The 17,552-nt window shown below is 37.9% G+C and overlaps 2 protein-coding genes across 45 annotated transcripts in view; both read left to right on the top strand.

Moving 5' to 3' along the window:
* The window catches only part of l(1)G0196 (inositol hexakisphosphate and diphosphoinositol-pentakisphosphate kinase), a 103,203-nt gene extending 94,877 nt beyond the window's left edge, over positions 1-8,326 (top strand). For all 43 annotated transcript variants that reach the window (XM_073974811.1, XM_073974808.1, XM_073974782.1 and 40 more), the window contains exons 17-18: positions 6,666-7,051; positions 7,119-8,326. In XM_073974811.1, the coding sequence (XP_073830912.1) occupies positions 6,666-7,051; positions 7,119-8,117 (1,385 nt within the window). In that variant the 3' untranslated portion in view covers positions 8,118-8,326. The remainder of the gene's footprint in view (positions 1-6,665; positions 7,052-7,118) is intronic.
* Positions 8,327-10,721: 2,395 nt separating this feature from the next.
* mst (misato mitochondrial distribution and morphology regulator) lies at positions 10,722-13,675 on the top strand. Of its 2 annotated transcripts, XR_012411156.1 has the most exons (5): positions 10,730-11,088; positions 11,159-11,242; positions 11,308-11,959; positions 12,037-13,081; positions 13,409-13,675. XR_012411156.1 is itself a non-coding variant. In XM_073971839.1 (4 exons), the coding sequence occupies exons 1-4, from the start codon at positions 11,008-11,010 to the stop codon at positions 12,948-12,950; spliced, it is 1,731 nt and encodes a 576-aa protein (XP_073827940.1). In that variant the 5' UTR covers positions 10,722-11,007; the 3' UTR covers positions 12,951-13,464. The 2 variants fall into 2 exon arrangements, 1 of the variants encoding a protein (XP_073827940.1); XM_073971839.1 differs by having other exon boundaries at positions 10,722-11,088; positions 12,037-13,464.
* Positions 13,676-17,552: the final 3,877 nt, after the last annotated feature.

The raw sequence follows: 17,552 nt of genomic DNA, 5'->3' as shown, positions 1-17,552 counted from the left end.
TGGAATACTGGAGTAAGTGGAATATAGGAATGTATTACTTGCGTCCAGATATATAATTGATTATACAACGTTTAAAATTTGGCCGACGGTTAGTCTGCTCTATGACCCCAAACAGTGTTGGGTGCTTGACAGTACCAAAGGCTTTGATAAGTCGAGCGCAACCAATACTATCCAGGAGGACGGACGGCTTGTTCTGGATATATCACTCCACCTTGGGGAACTCCCTGTTTCACTCTACGGAGCTTCGACTTCTAGTTCCAATTGATTAGCAAACGTTTCAAACTTGGCCGAAGGTTGGTCTGTCCGATATCCTTGTTTAGTCCTCGGCTAATATGTGTGAAGTTGGCGTGCAGACCTGTAGTAAATCTGTACTTATGGAACCCATGATCGGCAAGTGGATAAGTGTATAGCTATCTCTGATGCTGGAGAGGAGTAAAAGCTCATGAGTCCCTACTACGGGCGACAAAAGCGAAATGGGACTATCTGGTTAACCATTGCTGTCATCCTTGTCTGTAGAGCTGTCGTAAACTTGTACTTATTGAACACATGATCGGCAACTTGATAGCTATCTCTGATGCTGGGAAGGAGTAAAGGCTTATGGGGCTTTACTACGGGCGACAAAAGCGACATCGGACTATCGAGTTCACCATTGCTGGCATCCATGTCTGGGACCAACCTGCCCATTTTCCAGACTTGGAACAAAGTGGCTAGCGAGAGTTTGAGGACTTTAGTAACATATTCGACTCCCGGCACATCCAGCTGTTTTACCATTACCATGGAGTTTCCATCAGGGCCCAACGCTTTGGATGATTTAGCGTTCCTGATGACATTCACAACATCATCCATTCTAAATTGTGGTGGTTCATCCTGGGCTGAAAGAGATCTAATGCAAAGTAGTACTCTTCTCATCGCCCTGTCACTCCTGGGGTACACGTCAAACTGTCGATTAAAATAACATGCGTACCTCTTCGGATCAGTCAGCGTAACGTCGCCAAACGTGACTGAGGTTCTAACTTCCATCTTTCTAGGGTTCGAGAGTGACTTAACCGTTGCCCACAATTCACTTATTCCGGCTCCAAGGTTGCAACTCTTCAAATGATTTAACCACTCTTTTTCAGTTTATGCTCACCGACTAACCTGTTAACTTTCAGTGCCAGCTCCCCGACTCTCGGGTTGACATGACGAAGCTCGCCACGCTAATTTGCTAATCCCGTACCTTCTGCTGGGAAATTTGCTCTCACTTCGAGTATTCGACCAGCTGGTATATGGCGTGCGACTGCAGCAGTGGTCATGTCTCGGAACTACCCTTCTGCTACCCGAACATGAAAAGGGTTGGGCAAATCTCTGAAGCGGTGATTAGTGAACTCTAAAACTAGGCCAATTAGCTTTCCCAAGATTGATGAAAGTGTGGCGTTCAGAGGTGATAAAATCGGGCGGCCTGCTGGAGACAATTATGGGGAGATGGTCCGAAGAAAGAAAAATCATGGGTTGCCGGGGTTGTCCAAGTGTCACAGTTTTTCCATGTATCACCTCAACTTCTTGTGCGACCATTTCTCAGTACGTTGTAACCATTACAACGCGTTAATCAACAGTTATTGTTAAGCATGGTTTAATGCACCGCCGGGAACATGATATTTTTCCGACTCATAAAGTCCACTACTTCCTCGATCTTACCTCGGAGTCCATTGTAGTTAAATTGCAAAAGTGGTGGGTTTACAGGGTTTGGAACAACAAAGATTGATATTAAGTGGTGCGTGTGCGTTTGCTGTTGGAGGGACTTCGGGGGAGTTTCGTATTTTGTTGAAGACAACTCACTGGGGGATGTGTTATCTATTAAGCGGGGTACGCACGATCAGTTTAGACAGTCAGTTTTGCTCAAATAATCGGTTGCTTGTCAGTGTGGCAGCTCACTTTTGTCAGTCGTCAGGCAACCACAAAATATTTTGTGGTTGCTGGACTGTTTGACAGTAATCGATAATTCCGAAAAATCGACAGTCAAAATTGATCGTGTGTACCCTGCTTTACTAGCATATCGTCACCTAAATTGCCCAAAGATGTAACCCTCAAAGAGTAACGTTGAGGGTTACGTCTTTGGGCATTTCATGTGACGATATGTAAACTGTGGTGGCAGTCGCTGGCCAGAACACGGTTGTATTTTTATTTAAACTGGTGCATGAAGTGACATAAAGGTGGCTCGACCGAGTTGTCGATTGCAATATTGGATTACTCCGATGCCCAACGCACCAATTCATTCGCTATTTCATTTCCCTCGATGTTGCAATGGCCCGGTACACACAACCCAAAGTTATGATTGATTTTTTGATCTCTAAGGCTTTTATGCAGTCCAAAACTGCCGCAGATTTTTTCGAGCGGGACTTGAGTGATTTGAGGGCCTGACTTTCGACGTAGGTAGTCACCGGTCCAACTATGGCTCTTTCGGCATGGAGGACACTACAATGTTCGTTCGATTTATATGAAAGTCGGAAGTTGAGGTTATCGCCATAGACGCCTGCTCTTGTGGTCTCAGTCCTCATCTCTTGCCAGTGGAATTATTGCAGTAATACAGAGTATGTTCTAACTATAGGGGCATAAGTTTTCTCCCTATAATCGATAATTCCGAAAAATCGACAGTCAAAATTGATCGTGTATACCCTGTTTTACATTTCACCGAATCTTAGTTGTGATGGATGTGGATGTGAGGTACCGAGTACATCCATATTGGTCCAGCGTTTTCCTCCGCCCCGCCACGGACCAAAAGAATCCGGAGCAGGCATTTCGGGATATGCTCTTACCAAAAGGAAACGATACAAATACAAGCATATCGTCACCTAAATTGCCCAAAGATGTAACCCTCAAAGAGTAACGTTGAGGGTTACGTCTTTGGGCATTTCATGTGACGATATGTAGACTGAGGTGGCAGCCGCTGGGCAGAACACGGTTGTATCTTTATTTAAACTGGTGCATGAAGTGACATAAAGGTGGCTAGACCGAGTTGTCGATTGCAATATTGGGTTACTCCAATGCGCAACGCATCAATTCATTCGCTATTTCATTTCCCTCGATGTTGCAATGGCCCGGTACACACAACACAAAGTTATGATTGATTTTTGGATCTCTAAGGCTTTTATGCAGTCCAAAACTGCCGCAGATTTTTTAGAGCGGGACTTGAGTGATTTGAGGGCCTCCTGACATTCGACGTAGGTAGTCACCGGTCCAACTATGGCTCTTTCGGCATGGAGGACACTACAATGTTCGTTCGATTTATATGAAAGTCGGAAGTTGAGGTTATCGCCATAGACGCCTGCTCTTGTTGCAGATTCAATCTTAGAGCAATGGGTATAAATCTCTACACCGTCTACAGATGGGAAGTTGTGGGTCCAGGCCTTCCTGTGAGGTACTCGCCGTTTTTATCCGCCATAGAATGGCAGCGTGACCCGACCGTTTTCGGAGCTGCACCATGAATTTTGCTCCTTGAACCGAAGTATACTTCTGCCTGGTAGTTACTACACTACAGGTTCCAATGTATGGAGATCATGCAGCACATTTAGGACTGCCTGTAGAGTGCTCTGGTGATTAGGATTGATGCATACAATGGTCGAAAAAATTCAATGGATGACCTGTGGTCTCAGTCCTCATCTCTTGCCAGCGGAGTTATTGCAGGAATACAGAGTATGCTCTAACTAAAGGGGCATAAGTCTTCTCCCTATTACCTACAAGATAGTGTCAGGGATATTGTGCGAACGACTAAAGTCAACGAAATAACTGGGCCTAGGGATACGTAAAATCGATTTCGGTTAATCGATTAATCGACTATTAGCCGTAAAATTTCTTAAAGTCGTAGTCGACTATTGACTGTGCCAAAACCGGATAATCGATGATTCTTAATCGAATTTCGGAAGATGAAGTCAACCATTAGTCGTAGTCTATTATTATTCGTAGTCGACTTTTAATCGTGGTCGACTATTAGTCGTAGTTGATTATTGGGTGTGCTAAAACTGCGTAATCGACGGTACTATTTTATACATATAACCATCAGGGATCGTATCAACGAAAATAGTCGAATATATTCGATTATAATCGGTTTTCGGCGGTTAACGATTAATCGAAAGTCGACTTTTAGAACACTCTCAAATAAACGACTAACCGAAAACCGAGTTTTAAGTTTTTCACGAAAACAGAATAATCGAAAAACCGATTATTGCATTGCACTGCGTATCCCTAATTGGGCCATACCATAAAGCAGGCGCTGTGTTCAAAGTTATTCCAAGCCATGTCTGAATTTGGTATCCCCGCAAAGCTCATCCGGCTTTGTAAAATTACTTTAACTGACACGAGATCCTCAGTTAAAATAGGAAAGAACCTCTCCGAAGAGTTTGGTACCAAAGGAGGTTTCAGGCAAGGAGACAGCCTTTCGTGTGATCTTTTCAACATCCTGCTAGAAAAGGTTATACGAGAGGCAAAGGTCAAAAGAAATGGCACAATCTACACCAATAGCCACATGTTACTTGCTTACGCCGATGACATTGACATCATGGGTCGGTCGTTCGGTAAAGGAAGTAACTGATACCTTTGCAAAAGTCGAAAGGGAATCTGCTAGAGTGGGTCTGGCGGTAAACGGTGAGAAGACCAAGCTGATGATGTCGATGCGCAATGCGTCCCTAGAGAACGGACCAACTCTTGACGTTGGTTCCTATAATTTTGAGGTAGTAAAAGACTTCGTCTTCCTCGGCACCGCCGTAAACACAACAAACAACATCAGATGTGAAATAAAACTGGGTACTTGCGCAAGCAGACAAGGCAGCGCTTGGTTTGAGAGAAAAATGTGTCGATATAGGGATAGGTAAGTCGACTTTCGATTACCTATCCCTATATCGATTCGATTTCGACTTTTTGCAATCAAAAGTCTAAAATCCTAGTCGACTTTTGGCTGGAGGAAAAATCGCATAATCGATTATCTTTTGATCGATTTTCGAATTGGCCCATAGATTGTTGACTTGGCGGTTTTACAGTTTTGGCGGTTCTACAATTTCAAAAGAAAACTCGAAAATCGACGAATTGTCGATTATAATCGATTTTCTGCGGTTATGAAAAAGTCGAAAGTCGAGTTTTAAGACACCTGTAGCGGGACTATCTAACTAATTTTTTGAGTTACCGACAAAAATCGGTAAAATTAAAACGCAAAATTATGAATGAAAAATTCAAATAAAAGTTGACAACACTCTTGCTATCGGTAGAACTTTACGACTAGTTTTAATTCGTCGTTAACTTACAGACAAACATCGTCAATTACAGAAATTATAAGCATTTCAATTTGACCGATTTTTGTCGGTAACTCAAAAAATGTGTTAGAGAATCGCACTACTGAAATAATCGCCGGACCGAAAAATTACATTTTTAATTTTAGACCAAAATCGAAAAGTCGTAAATTCGATTATTGCATTCCATTACCTATCCCTACTTCGAAAGATCTATGGTGCCGAGATACTTGGCTTGTAACGAGAGCAACTCTAGATCATAGGTGTGCACGGGCATCCACTGGTGGCTGCTGTAAAATACTCTTACTTTTATTAATTCATCAAAACTCAGACGTTTATAGGCCGTTTACATATAACCCGGTTAACCCAGTGGGTCTGGGTTTCAAATGCCATTTCCATTGTGTATACTTCAAATAAATCCTAATAAAGAAGGTTAACCCTGCAAAAAACTATAATATAAACGCCGTATTAAGAATTTTTTGAAATTATTATTTAATAAATAATTTCATCCACGATTTTAGATTAAAATTGTGTTTTCACAATTAAAAAACAATTTCGAAAAACCATGAAAAACGACAAATGTTAAATTCTCTTATATTCTCTTAAATGCAGTTTTGCTCACCATTGCTCTAGACTGACTCCAACCGGCATTGGTAGGATGCTCTGTGTTTGATGAGTTCACACCTAAGACCATTGTTGTGTACCCATTTTAATTGTTTGACCAGAGCTCCTTGCATAAGTTTCAAAGTAGGAGCTTTCCGCTGATCGTGATGACAACGTCGTCACTTCATTTGACTAAAATGTGTAAAAAATAACTCAAAGTAATACACATAGGTGAGATAAGTGTTAGAATAATGGCCTGTTTCACTAAGACGATTCGAATACAAATTCGTTCGAACTACTACCAACTTCTGTTTTCTGAAAATTATTTGAGTTGTTTATATTTTCAATCAAATAAACATTTCCTACAACAACAGGAGTTTAGTAGTAATTCGAACGAATTTGAATTCGAATCGTCTTAGAGAAACAGGAAATATGCGTTCTCTCTTCCAGGAAAGCAATTTGACAGATATTTGAACTTCAAAATAGGGAATTGTTAACATAGATCAAGATCATTCGAATGCACATAATTTCTTCTAAAATAATATTTATTTAAATGTTTGTTTGCATGCTTTAAATAAATTATTTTATTTGTTTTAGTTCAAAGCACCGATGCCCGCTTCTAAGTTCATCTGTCAAATTACAAAAAAAAAAAAAAAAATATTTTTAAAATAAAATTTTAATGTTGATTTCTTCAAAAGCGGTATGAATGTGATTTGTGTAATTTCCACCAACATCTTAAGATTACTAAAACTAAAGATTCTTCTTCTTCCAAAACAACTCTCCTCCTCCTCCTCATTTCTTCTTAAGTATGGAGTAAGCAATCCAGTATAGCTAGCAGCATAACAGAACCTTCATCACCGGCTATATCGGATACCTATTCCCAGGAAACTCCAAGTTGTGAGATGTCGATTAGTTTGACCAGTAATGAAGGTGGTAACTATAGTCTGCCCCATTCATCGGCAACGGCAGCCAAGTTGGCACGTTTCTTTCCACGTCTTGATGGCGATTTGAACACTGTATGCGTCTATACACCCATGAATTTGGATAGTTTGGACAGCAATGATACGGAATTTAATATGGGTGCCATTGGTGGTGGAGGACATGGTGGTAAAAGTGCCTGTTTAACTCCGGTTAGCTTTAATATGGATTTAAGTATTGTGGCCAATAAGGGATCGTTGACCCTGTCAGTGGATGTAAGTTGACTTTTGAATAATGGTTTGTTTCTTAAAGCTATTTAATTAATGATTTTTACTTTTTTAGGGCTTCGAAGATGAGGATGCCACACCATCCGCTGCTACCACACCCTCTTTGCCATTGGATGAAGGCCCCCAATTAGAAATGTGTTATTGCTGTGAGGGACATGCCGCCTCAGACCAGCCACCCGATGATGATGCCGAACAATCAACAGAACTCTTTAGCAGCATGAGAAATAAACGCTTAGATGAAAATGAACCCAAATCATCTTGTTGTTGCCGCACTGACGACGAATCTGCACCCTTAAGTGCCGGCCCAACAACAGCCTATGGTGATCCTGTACCTCCCTTGCTTAGTATACGCAAAGCTTCCGATACTATTTCACCAAAAATACAAAAACAAATAAGTCTTTTCGAGAGTGGTGATGTTGAGCGTCAAAAAGACTATGCGGCATTGCATGCCTCAATTAATATACCCCAACCCAGTAGCTTGCAATTGAAACAGGATGCTCGTTTGAGGAAATTTGAAAATCTAACCCAATCGACATCCAATTCTAATTTCCCCTTTGAAAGCAACACCCTGAAAAGAGTGCCAAATAATGTGGAAGATTTAATCGATGTCACTCTAACGCAATCGTGTATAAATTTAAAAACCTCAGATGTGGCCGCCTCTAATCCCTCTTCCGGTGGTGGTTCGCCACAACATAAAGCTTCCCAGACGGCCATTTTTCGTCCCATAATTATGCCCTCGGAACTGGGTTCAGCTAGTGGCCCAGCAAGCCCCCGACCCGGTGCTTTAATTGTCAAAGAGAAATTTATAGAACCCCCTAAACGCATTACACGCAGCTTTCATGGCAAAACCCAATCAATGGACGCTGATTTCCTGTTTAATGAATTCCTACTGGTTCCCGCTCAGGCATCCGGCGGTACAACACAACAGCAACAGAATTCCTCAAGCAGTGAGGCGGGTAGTTCATCAACTTCACCGTCCACTAATCGTCCAAATAAACGTTTCACCACAACTAAGGTAACGGATGAAGCTTTACAAGATGTAGATAAAGTTTAGATATACACAAAGAAGCAAACGAAAATAAAATGCAAGCGGACGACGACGGTCGTCTCTATATACTTATTGTCGGGATGGACAAAAACTATAATAAATTATAAGTTAAAAAAAACATTCCAGTAATCCAATGGTAACGTATGTGTTATGAGAATAGTGAATCTAAATAAAATTTAAATTAAAGATATAAATTATATTTCAAATGGAAAAAAGATGTTGTTTTTATCATAGTAGAATAATGACGGTAATCTCGGTTGAAAATTATTTTTATACAATGGTTTTTATATTCAATCTCGCTTGAGATTGTCCCATAGAAACCCATACATGCAATGTACATACATACCTCTGATGGATAGCTGCTACTTGCGTAATATGCCACACATTGACTCTATTTTGGAAGGCGAAGCTCCATGTTAGGGGAGAAAATCGGAAGATGTGAATTTTTCACTTCAGGTAGATCAGGGTTCTCTCGTACCGGATTGACCCGGAACCAACATCCGTGTTCCGGCCAGGACCTGACACTTCAGTGTACATACAGTGCCGCTTACTTGAATAAAAACGTCAAGCGTCAATTTCTTTCACCTTAAATGCACACGACAAATTCAAAAGATTTCTAAAACAGGCATTTCCGGTAGTAACAAGCATTTTCGAATGTCCAGTCATAAAGATTTTGTAAACTTGTATACACTTCGAGGCATCAAATCTTAAATTTTTGAGAAGAAATGCTATATCCTGAAGTAGCCGCCATATTCTACAGTGGTAAATATTATCTAAAATTTATGCGAATGGCTTATGCGTAAAATCTACGACTCTAGTAATTAACTTGTTGAAGGAATATGGCAAGCCTTGTCAGGCACTACACTTAATTATAAAACGAATCCTTGCCAAAGCAGGATATACGGGTGTATTTTTAATGAGGACGGATATACTTATTTTGAATATTACTGAAAGTACTTCATTTTCAATCTAGAATCTTCCTGTATACCCAAGATTGAATGGGGGGGTTCTATTCAAATGAGCCAAATTTTTACTTGAATTTTTGCTTTCGTTGTATAATTCTTATTTAAATCGGATTTGAATACAAGTGAATGACTAAGATTACTCAAATCACATGAAACAAAATATAAAAAAACTTCATCAGTTGAAAACCTTAATTCACTTAATTATGGAATATTTTCGCCGAATCGACAAAAATATTCCTTTTTTGGACATAAATATGGAAATAAAAAATTTTGAAATCGCGGAAAGGAAAAAATTCCACATGGATTTTTATGCAAGATTGTCCGCATATCATGCATAAATAGGAAAAAATGGAGGTAAAAAAATTATTTTCGTCGATAACGGCAAAAAAGGTACAAAATTCGAAACTCCTTACCTTTACCGACCCACCGCAGAAAATTATGAAAAAATTACCACAGATAGTGCTTTTTATCCCGATTCCCACCATGTATTGCTTTTGTTGCGGAAATGTATACTTCCCGAGTTACGGGCCTCCAAAGATCCACAAAGACCCTAACCTATAACTTTGACAAAACATCGCAGAAAATTATGAAAAAAAAAAATTACCACAGATAGTGTTTTTTATCCCGATTCCAATGATGTATTGCTTTTGTTGCGGAAATGTATACTTCCCGAGATATGGGCCTCAAAAATTCCACAATGGCCCTAGTCTAAAATTTTGGCAAATTAGATATTTTTCTCTAAATAGCCGGCCTTCGGCCGGGATTTAAGTCTTTCTCCTATGGACAGGTGCAAATCTCGGGAACGGGAACAAAATTTTCTTTTAAATTAAATATTTTCCTCTAAATAGCCGCCTTCGGCCGGGGTTTAAAACTTTCTCCTATGGACAGGTGCAAATCTCGGGAACGGGAACAAAATTTTCTTTTAAATTAAATATTTTTCTCTAAATAGCCGGCCTTCGGCCGGGATTTAGGACTTTCTCCTATGGACAGGTGCAAATCTCGGGAACGGAAACAAATTTTTCTTTTAAATTTAATATTTTTTGAGGCCTATATCTCGGCAAGTATACATACCCTTCAACAAAATAATACATCGTTGAAATCAGTATAAACATCACTTTTTGTGGTAATTTTTTTAATAATTTGCTGCGGTGCTTTGCCAAAATTTTAGACTAGGGCCGTTGTGGAACTTTGGAGGCCTATATCTCGGGAAGTATACATTTCCGCAACAAAAGCAAAACATGGTTGGAATCGGGATGAAAAGCTATAGCTACCTATAAACTATATGTGGTATTTTTTTCATAATTTTCTGCGGTGGTTTGCCAACATTTTATACTAGGGCCTTTGTGGAAGTTTGGAGGCCCATAACTCGAGAAGAATACATTTTCGCAACAAAAGCAATACATGGTGGGAATCGGGATAAAAAGCACTATCTGTGGTAATTTTTTCATAATTTTCTGAGGTGGGTCGGTAAAGGAAAGATAAGCCCAAAATTCTATTGATCAATCATTTTATTATTTTTATGAAATTAATTTCTATTCATTTTCTGAGAGTCACTGTATCTTTTTTGAGATTTGTGCTGCAGTGTTTTCAGAAGATTGGCAAATCATATGCAAAACTTGTGTTCATGGGATATCAATTCACCTTTGGATGCTTACTAAAAAAATTAGAAGACACATGAATCATATGGATTTGTTTACTTTCCGGAATTTGCAAGCATCTCTTGGAATTGGTCATTTCCTGAAAGGAAAATTATTAATTTTGTAGTGAAATAATAAGAAAAGTGCGTACATGTCCAAATAAAATAAGAGAACTTCAAGATAACATTCTTCCTCTTTGAATGTGTTTATTGTTTTTCCTTGTGTTTGACACATACGCACATACGGAGAAAAGAAGGTGGTCATAATTAATTTTGATATTAAAAAGCCTCCAAGATGTCCAATGTTCGCGAAATATTGACATTACAGTTTGGTAACTATGCCAACTATGTGGGAACGCATTGGTGGAACATACAGGTGGGTTATTTCTAGTGAAAAAGGCAAAAAACCAAACAGATGTTCAAACCAACCCATTTCATTTTCATAGGAGTCTGGATTTTCTTATGACAGCAGTGCTGGACCTTCAGAGATATGTCATGATGTATTGTACAGGGAAGGTGTAAATCACAATGTAAGTACTTTTTTATTCTAACAAAATATGCCCCTTGACGATCATTATCCGCTTTTCTCCTTAAGAGACAAACAACCTATACTCCACGTTTGCTCCTGGTCGATTTAGATGGCTCTCTAAAACATTTGCCCCGAGAAGGTGAACTATATGGAAACAGTTTAAAAAGGGAAATACACGAAAAACTATTTCCCCAAGACGGCGAAGAAGCTGCAGAAGAACATGAATCAGTTAAAAAATTAAAAGAAGACATACCATGGCAGCCAACAAATGTTGAAATTGTGGCCGAAAAGGAAACTAAGAAACATGAATTCCAAGAAGATTTAGATAATGCGGCCACCAGCGCTATTGAAAATAAAAAATATAATCTTGCTGATAATACGGATTCTTGGGCTGATTTTCTATATGGACGTTATCATCCACGCACTGTACATATTATAAAACAATATCGTCATGATTTGGAGAAACAAACATTTGACACATTCGGTAATGGTGTTCAGTTATGGAAAACTGAACAATTTGAAGATGATTTTTGCGATCGCATTCGGCAATATGTTGAAGAATGTGATTTTATACAAGGTTTCCAAACGTTGTTTGATGCATTCAACGGATTTGGTGGCATGGCTACACAATGTATGGAACATTTGAATGATGAATATGGTAAAGCTAATTTAGCAGTACCTTTATATACACCGAAAAATGTGTTTTATGAAACTGCAGGTATGTGAAGATTTTTAGTTCGGAGGTTATACTTTATCTACTTACTACTTTATTTTAACAAAATTTTTCTCTTGCAGATGAAGCCATGTCCGATTCAGTTCGAGTGGTAAATAGTGCCCTGGCTTTCAGTCAATTAATCGAACAGGCTAATCTTTTTGTGCCCTTGAGTACACAGGACCGTGTCTGGCGTCAGTTGGGCTCTTCTCGCAAATTTAATTCCATAGAATTTCGAAATGATAATCTCTACCAAACATCAGCAATATTGGCTTCCTATCTTGACACAATTTCTCTGCGGTATCGTCTAAAAGATGCCCCAGCATCAAATACCTTGGCAGGATTTTGTGGTGATATGACTAATTATGGACGTAAATTTGCTGCTGCTGCGTTCAATTTACCATTTACAATGGAATACAATATGGATCTTATAGATTGCCTTGATAAATTCGAGGGACCACTTTTTACCCAATTAACACCAAATTGTAAAGTGGGCAGCGATTATGTCATACAATCTTTGTGTGTACGAGGTATACCATTGTATCGCTTAAAGAGGCCCCGCGAAGCATGCAACAAGGAACAAATGCGTATGGCAGCCTATCGTTGTGAAAGTGTATCGGAAATGTTCCAATTATATTTACAATGTTCCAACCACTCGGGAATGGCTCATGTCACCTCAATTAAATCTCCTATGCCAACTCGATTACCATACCCGGATGAAATATTTGGCGATCATATAACTGAATCAGGATTTATACATCCCAGCGAAAAAAGACCAGAAGGTAAACGTGTCAATACAGTGCCATGTGTAGCCGCCATACAATCATCAAGTGAATTGGGTGACACCCTGGAAAATCTACATCGTGAAGCGAAACGTATTAAAATTGCTAAATTACATCGTTTTAAAGCTGCCGGTTTGGAAGATGATGATTATGTTGAAGTTCTCGAAAGTCTTTTACAATTTAAGGATAACTATGAGGATAATTTTGAATTATAGCCCATTAAACGTGGTCGTCCATTGCAAGAGACAGAGCATGAGGAAAAGTACATTAGTGTTATGTGTACCAGTTCCTTTAAGAAATTGAAACTAAGTTTAAATTATTGATTTGTATGTTTTTTATTAATGAGGTTTCTACACGGTATGTTTTTTACATATTCATGCATAGCAACTGTCATTTGTAATTCCTTCTGCACGGCAAAATTTTATTATTCATTCGTTTTCTGTTGTTTTCTTTATTTATATCGTGTACAAACAAAACAGCTGTTTACCTTTGGTTGTACAGACGAGAATAGAGCGCGTTCTATTCGAAAAATATACATATGTATGCACATAACACTTTGATGCATTGAAATTTCTGCATGGTTCACACCATGTTTACAAAATTCAGATTTGTAAAAAGTGACAGTTGGCATGCACAAATATGTAAAAAACATACCGCGTAGAAATGCTTTAAGTGAAAATGTGGAAGAAGTGTGCCACAAAAATATAAAAATGTGTTGATAAAAAACAAGCATTTTCTTGACTGCACACATGGACGGAGGAATGACGAGTATAGGTTACGTTATTGGTTTTTCCCATAAATTTTACAGTAATGTCCATATTTCATTGGGGTGTATGTACACTTTTTTCCCTAAAATTTTTCAATGTTTGTAGATTTTACCGTTATTTATATTATCCAATAGACTTTTGTTGTATTTGATTTTATTTATTGGGGATATTAAATAGAACTATGTATTTGGATTTGCATAACAATTTTTCCTTACCCTTAAAACTCGCGATTTATAGGGTGTATGTAGACTTTACTCTTTGACTGTATTTCCTCCTTAATTAGGCAAACCTCATCTTCTTGCCCATTTTTCCATTACATACTTAAAATAAATTTTATTTTTCAGATGGCTCCTTTGAAAAAAATGTTGTATTCCACATGTGGGAATGGAGAAGTAGGCAATAGGGAAATTAATAAATTAAAAAAAAAAACAAACCCCTATGTACAAACCACCCAACAATAATATAAAATATCATAAGGTTCTACAACACTGGGTTCCTTTATAAGTTAACTAGCAAATGCCCGCTACTTCGTATGCGGAAAGGAAACGAAATATATATAAACAATATTTAATACGGGAATGGTGAATACTGGAGATTCTGTTATACTAAGACCTATTTTTATTACCAATATTTTTTTCGATTGTAGTCAGAATTTAAAAAAAAATTGCCGTTTCGCATCCCTACACAGCTACCATATTTTTTATTTCGAATTTCCAAAACTACGTATCATATTGCAAATTTCAGATTTGACTCCTGGTTTTACCCCTTCACTAACACAGCAATCTCTTCCAGTACGAATTTCCAAACACTAAACTTTATCTCACACCTTCACATTAACAATCACGCACATTCTCAATTCAAGGTTCTATCTTTAGCGGTTTCGCCCAGAACCCGAATAGGTCCGTTAAATTTTCGGCCACGTTTTCGTATATCCCCATATAACGGTACCTCTCGACTTAGTGTATTTTTAAAGAAGAACTAATGTATTTGTCCAATTTTCTTTAAATTTGGACCTTGAATACTCAGAGGATATAGCAGTTTAATTTAAAAAATCTCCACTTCAATCCACGTTTATTAGAAGAGATATTTTGAAGATTTAGAGTATCTTGAAGATCTTCTGCACATATTCCAACCGAAATTCGGAATTTGTGGCATGAAAGGTTAGAAAACTTCTTTACAAAAAATTGTACTTAATGTGCACCGGTATGTCAACAGTATATAACGCAAAAATTTTTGAAGGCATTTCAATTTAGGATTTTTTAATGTCAGGGGGTAAATACCTTCTAGTTAACAAAACTGTCCCATTGGACCACGTTTTCAAATTTACATACCAAAGCGGTCAGAACAAAAAACATTTTTTGAAAAGATACTTCACGTTGACTGCTTAATTTCAGTACATTATTTAGAAACTCCTTGGCGTTAACATCAAATCAATGGGACAATATTCAGTACAATTTTTCAAACTCAGAACTTTGTCTCAAACTTTAGAGCGATCTTCAGAACACATATTTTTCCATTTCGTATTTTTTGTACAAATAGCGTATTTTTAAATTAAATTAATTAAATTATTACCTTAAGTATTTAAAATGATTTTGGTATCAAGATGTTACCCAACTTTTCGTACACATAGGTAAACGTTTCAAAAATTACATCCTTATATTCAACATATATCCTAACCCCTATTCAGTTTTCCAGTTTTACCAGTTCTCCTGAAACCCATTTGAGGACTATTTAGTAGTTTTTGTATAAATAAGTACGAATTTTCAAAACCTCCTCCCTACCTCCACTCTAAACACCAATCGCTAATCTAATACCAAATTTCAAAATTCCAGTTCTACCCTTTATCACAAAAGGGTACAAAATTCTATACCATATAGCAAATACCAAAAGGTTCCAAATTTTGTACCATTTAGCACTTTTCGTACACGATTTTCCAAAATGTACTTTCATATCTCAGCTCTATCCGTTCACCTAAACCCAAATTATAGCCAATGTAGTTCAATTTAGCACTTTTCCATTAGTACGAACTTCCAAAACTACCTCAATCCTACACTCCAACAATAATCTGTTCACGCAAATACAAAGTATAGCGAATTTCGTACCATTTAGTACTACTTCGTGCACATTAGTACGATTTTCCAAAGCTACCTCCATATCTCAATTCTATATTCCAACATACTAAACTCACTACCATTTAGGACTTTTCGACCTTTGGTACATCTTTCTTACTCTTCATCAGTGACCCCCATTCCAAATTTCAGGATTCCGGCCCTATTCGTTAACCCATACCCAAATTGTACTATATATAGTACCATTTAGTATTTTTCGTATAATTTTAATTCGAATTTCCAAAAACCTTTCTTTTTTACTCTCCATCAGTGACCTTCATTCCAAATTTCAAGATTCCAGCTCTATCCGTTCATCCAAACCCAAATTGTACTAAATTGACTACCATTTATAACTTTTCGTACATCTATAGTTCTAATTTCTAAAAACCTTTCTTTGTTACTCTCCATCAGTGACCCTCATTACAAATTTCAGGATTCCAGCTCAATCCGTTCACCCAAATCCAAATTGTACTAAATTTAGTACCATTTAGAACTTTTCGTGCACTTATAATTCGAATTTCCAAAAACCTTTCTTTGTTACTCTCCACCAGTGACCCTAATTTCAAATTTCAGGATTCTAGCTCCATCCGTTCACCCAAATCCAAATTGTACTAAATTTAGTACCATTTAGTACTTTTCGTACCCTTATAGTTCGAATTTCCAAAAACCTTTCATTGTTACTCTTCATCAGTGACCCTCATTCCAAATGTCTGTATTCCAGCTAAATCCGTTCACCCAAATCAAAACTGTACTAAATTTAGTACCATTTAGTACTTTTCGTACCGAATTTCTAAAAACCTTTCTTTTTTACTCTTCATCAGTGACCTTCATTCCAAATTTTAGGATTCCAGCTCTATTCGTTCACCCAAACCCAAATTGTACTAAATTTAGTACCATTTAGTACTTTTCGTACCTTTATAGTTCGAATTTACAAAAACCTTTCATTGTTACTCTTCGTCAGTGACCCTCATTCCAAATGTCTGTATTCCAGCTCAATCCGTTAACCCAAATCAAAATTGTACTAAATTTAGTACCATTTAGTACTTTTCGTACACCTACAGTTCGAATTTCTAAAAACCTTCCATTCTTACTCTTCATCAGTGACCCTCATTCCAAATGCCTGTATTCCATCTCTATCCGTTCACCCAAATTGTACTAAATTTAATACCATTTAGTACTATTCGTGCACTTATAGTTAGAATTTCCAAAAACCTTTCTTTGTTACTCTCCACAAGTTACCCTAATTTCAAATTTCAGGATTCCAGCTCTATCCGTTCACACAAATCCAAATTGTACTAAATTTAGTACCATTTAGTACTTTTCGTACCCTTGTAGTTCGAATTTCCAAAAAACCTTTGGTACATCTTTCTAGCTCTCCATCAGTTACCCTCATTCCAAATTTCAGAATTCTAACTCTTACCGTTTGCCTAATACAAAGGGTACCATATTTAGTACCTTTTAGTACTTTTCGTACACTTCTAGGTCGAATTTCCAAAAACCCAGCCTTATCTCACCCCTACACACCAACAGCAACCTACACCCAAAATTTCAACTTTCTAGCTTCAGCGGTTTCGTCTGGGCGCTGATGAATCAGTCAGTCAATCAGTCAGTCAGTCACTCACCTCACTACTCTTTTATATATATAGATAGGTATGGTTTACTGCAAGACACTTTAAAGTTTATATGCAGCAAACATTTTCATCCAGACGATGAATGCGGGGCAAATAGAGTTTTCCGTTTCTCCAAACCAATTTTCCACTTGCCGCCACCCAGAACCTCTCAACATGAAGTTATGGGAAACAATAATTTAGTTGAAGAACCCAGAACCTCTCAACATGAAATTATGGGTAATGATAGTTTACGTGAAGAACCCAGAACCTCTCAAAATGAAGTTATGGGAAATAATAATTAAGTTGAAGAACCCAGAACCTCTCAACATGAA

The sequence above is a fragment of the Musca autumnalis genome, unplaced genomic scaffold, assembly GCF_047663935.1.
Source record: "Musca autumnalis isolate F117 unplaced genomic scaffold, ASM4766393v1 scaffold_3, whole genome shotgun sequence".
NCBI classification, from domain to species: Eukaryota; Metazoa; Arthropoda; class Insecta; order Diptera; family Muscidae; genus Musca; species Musca autumnalis.
This window is presented reverse-complemented; position numbering and strand designations above follow the sequence as displayed.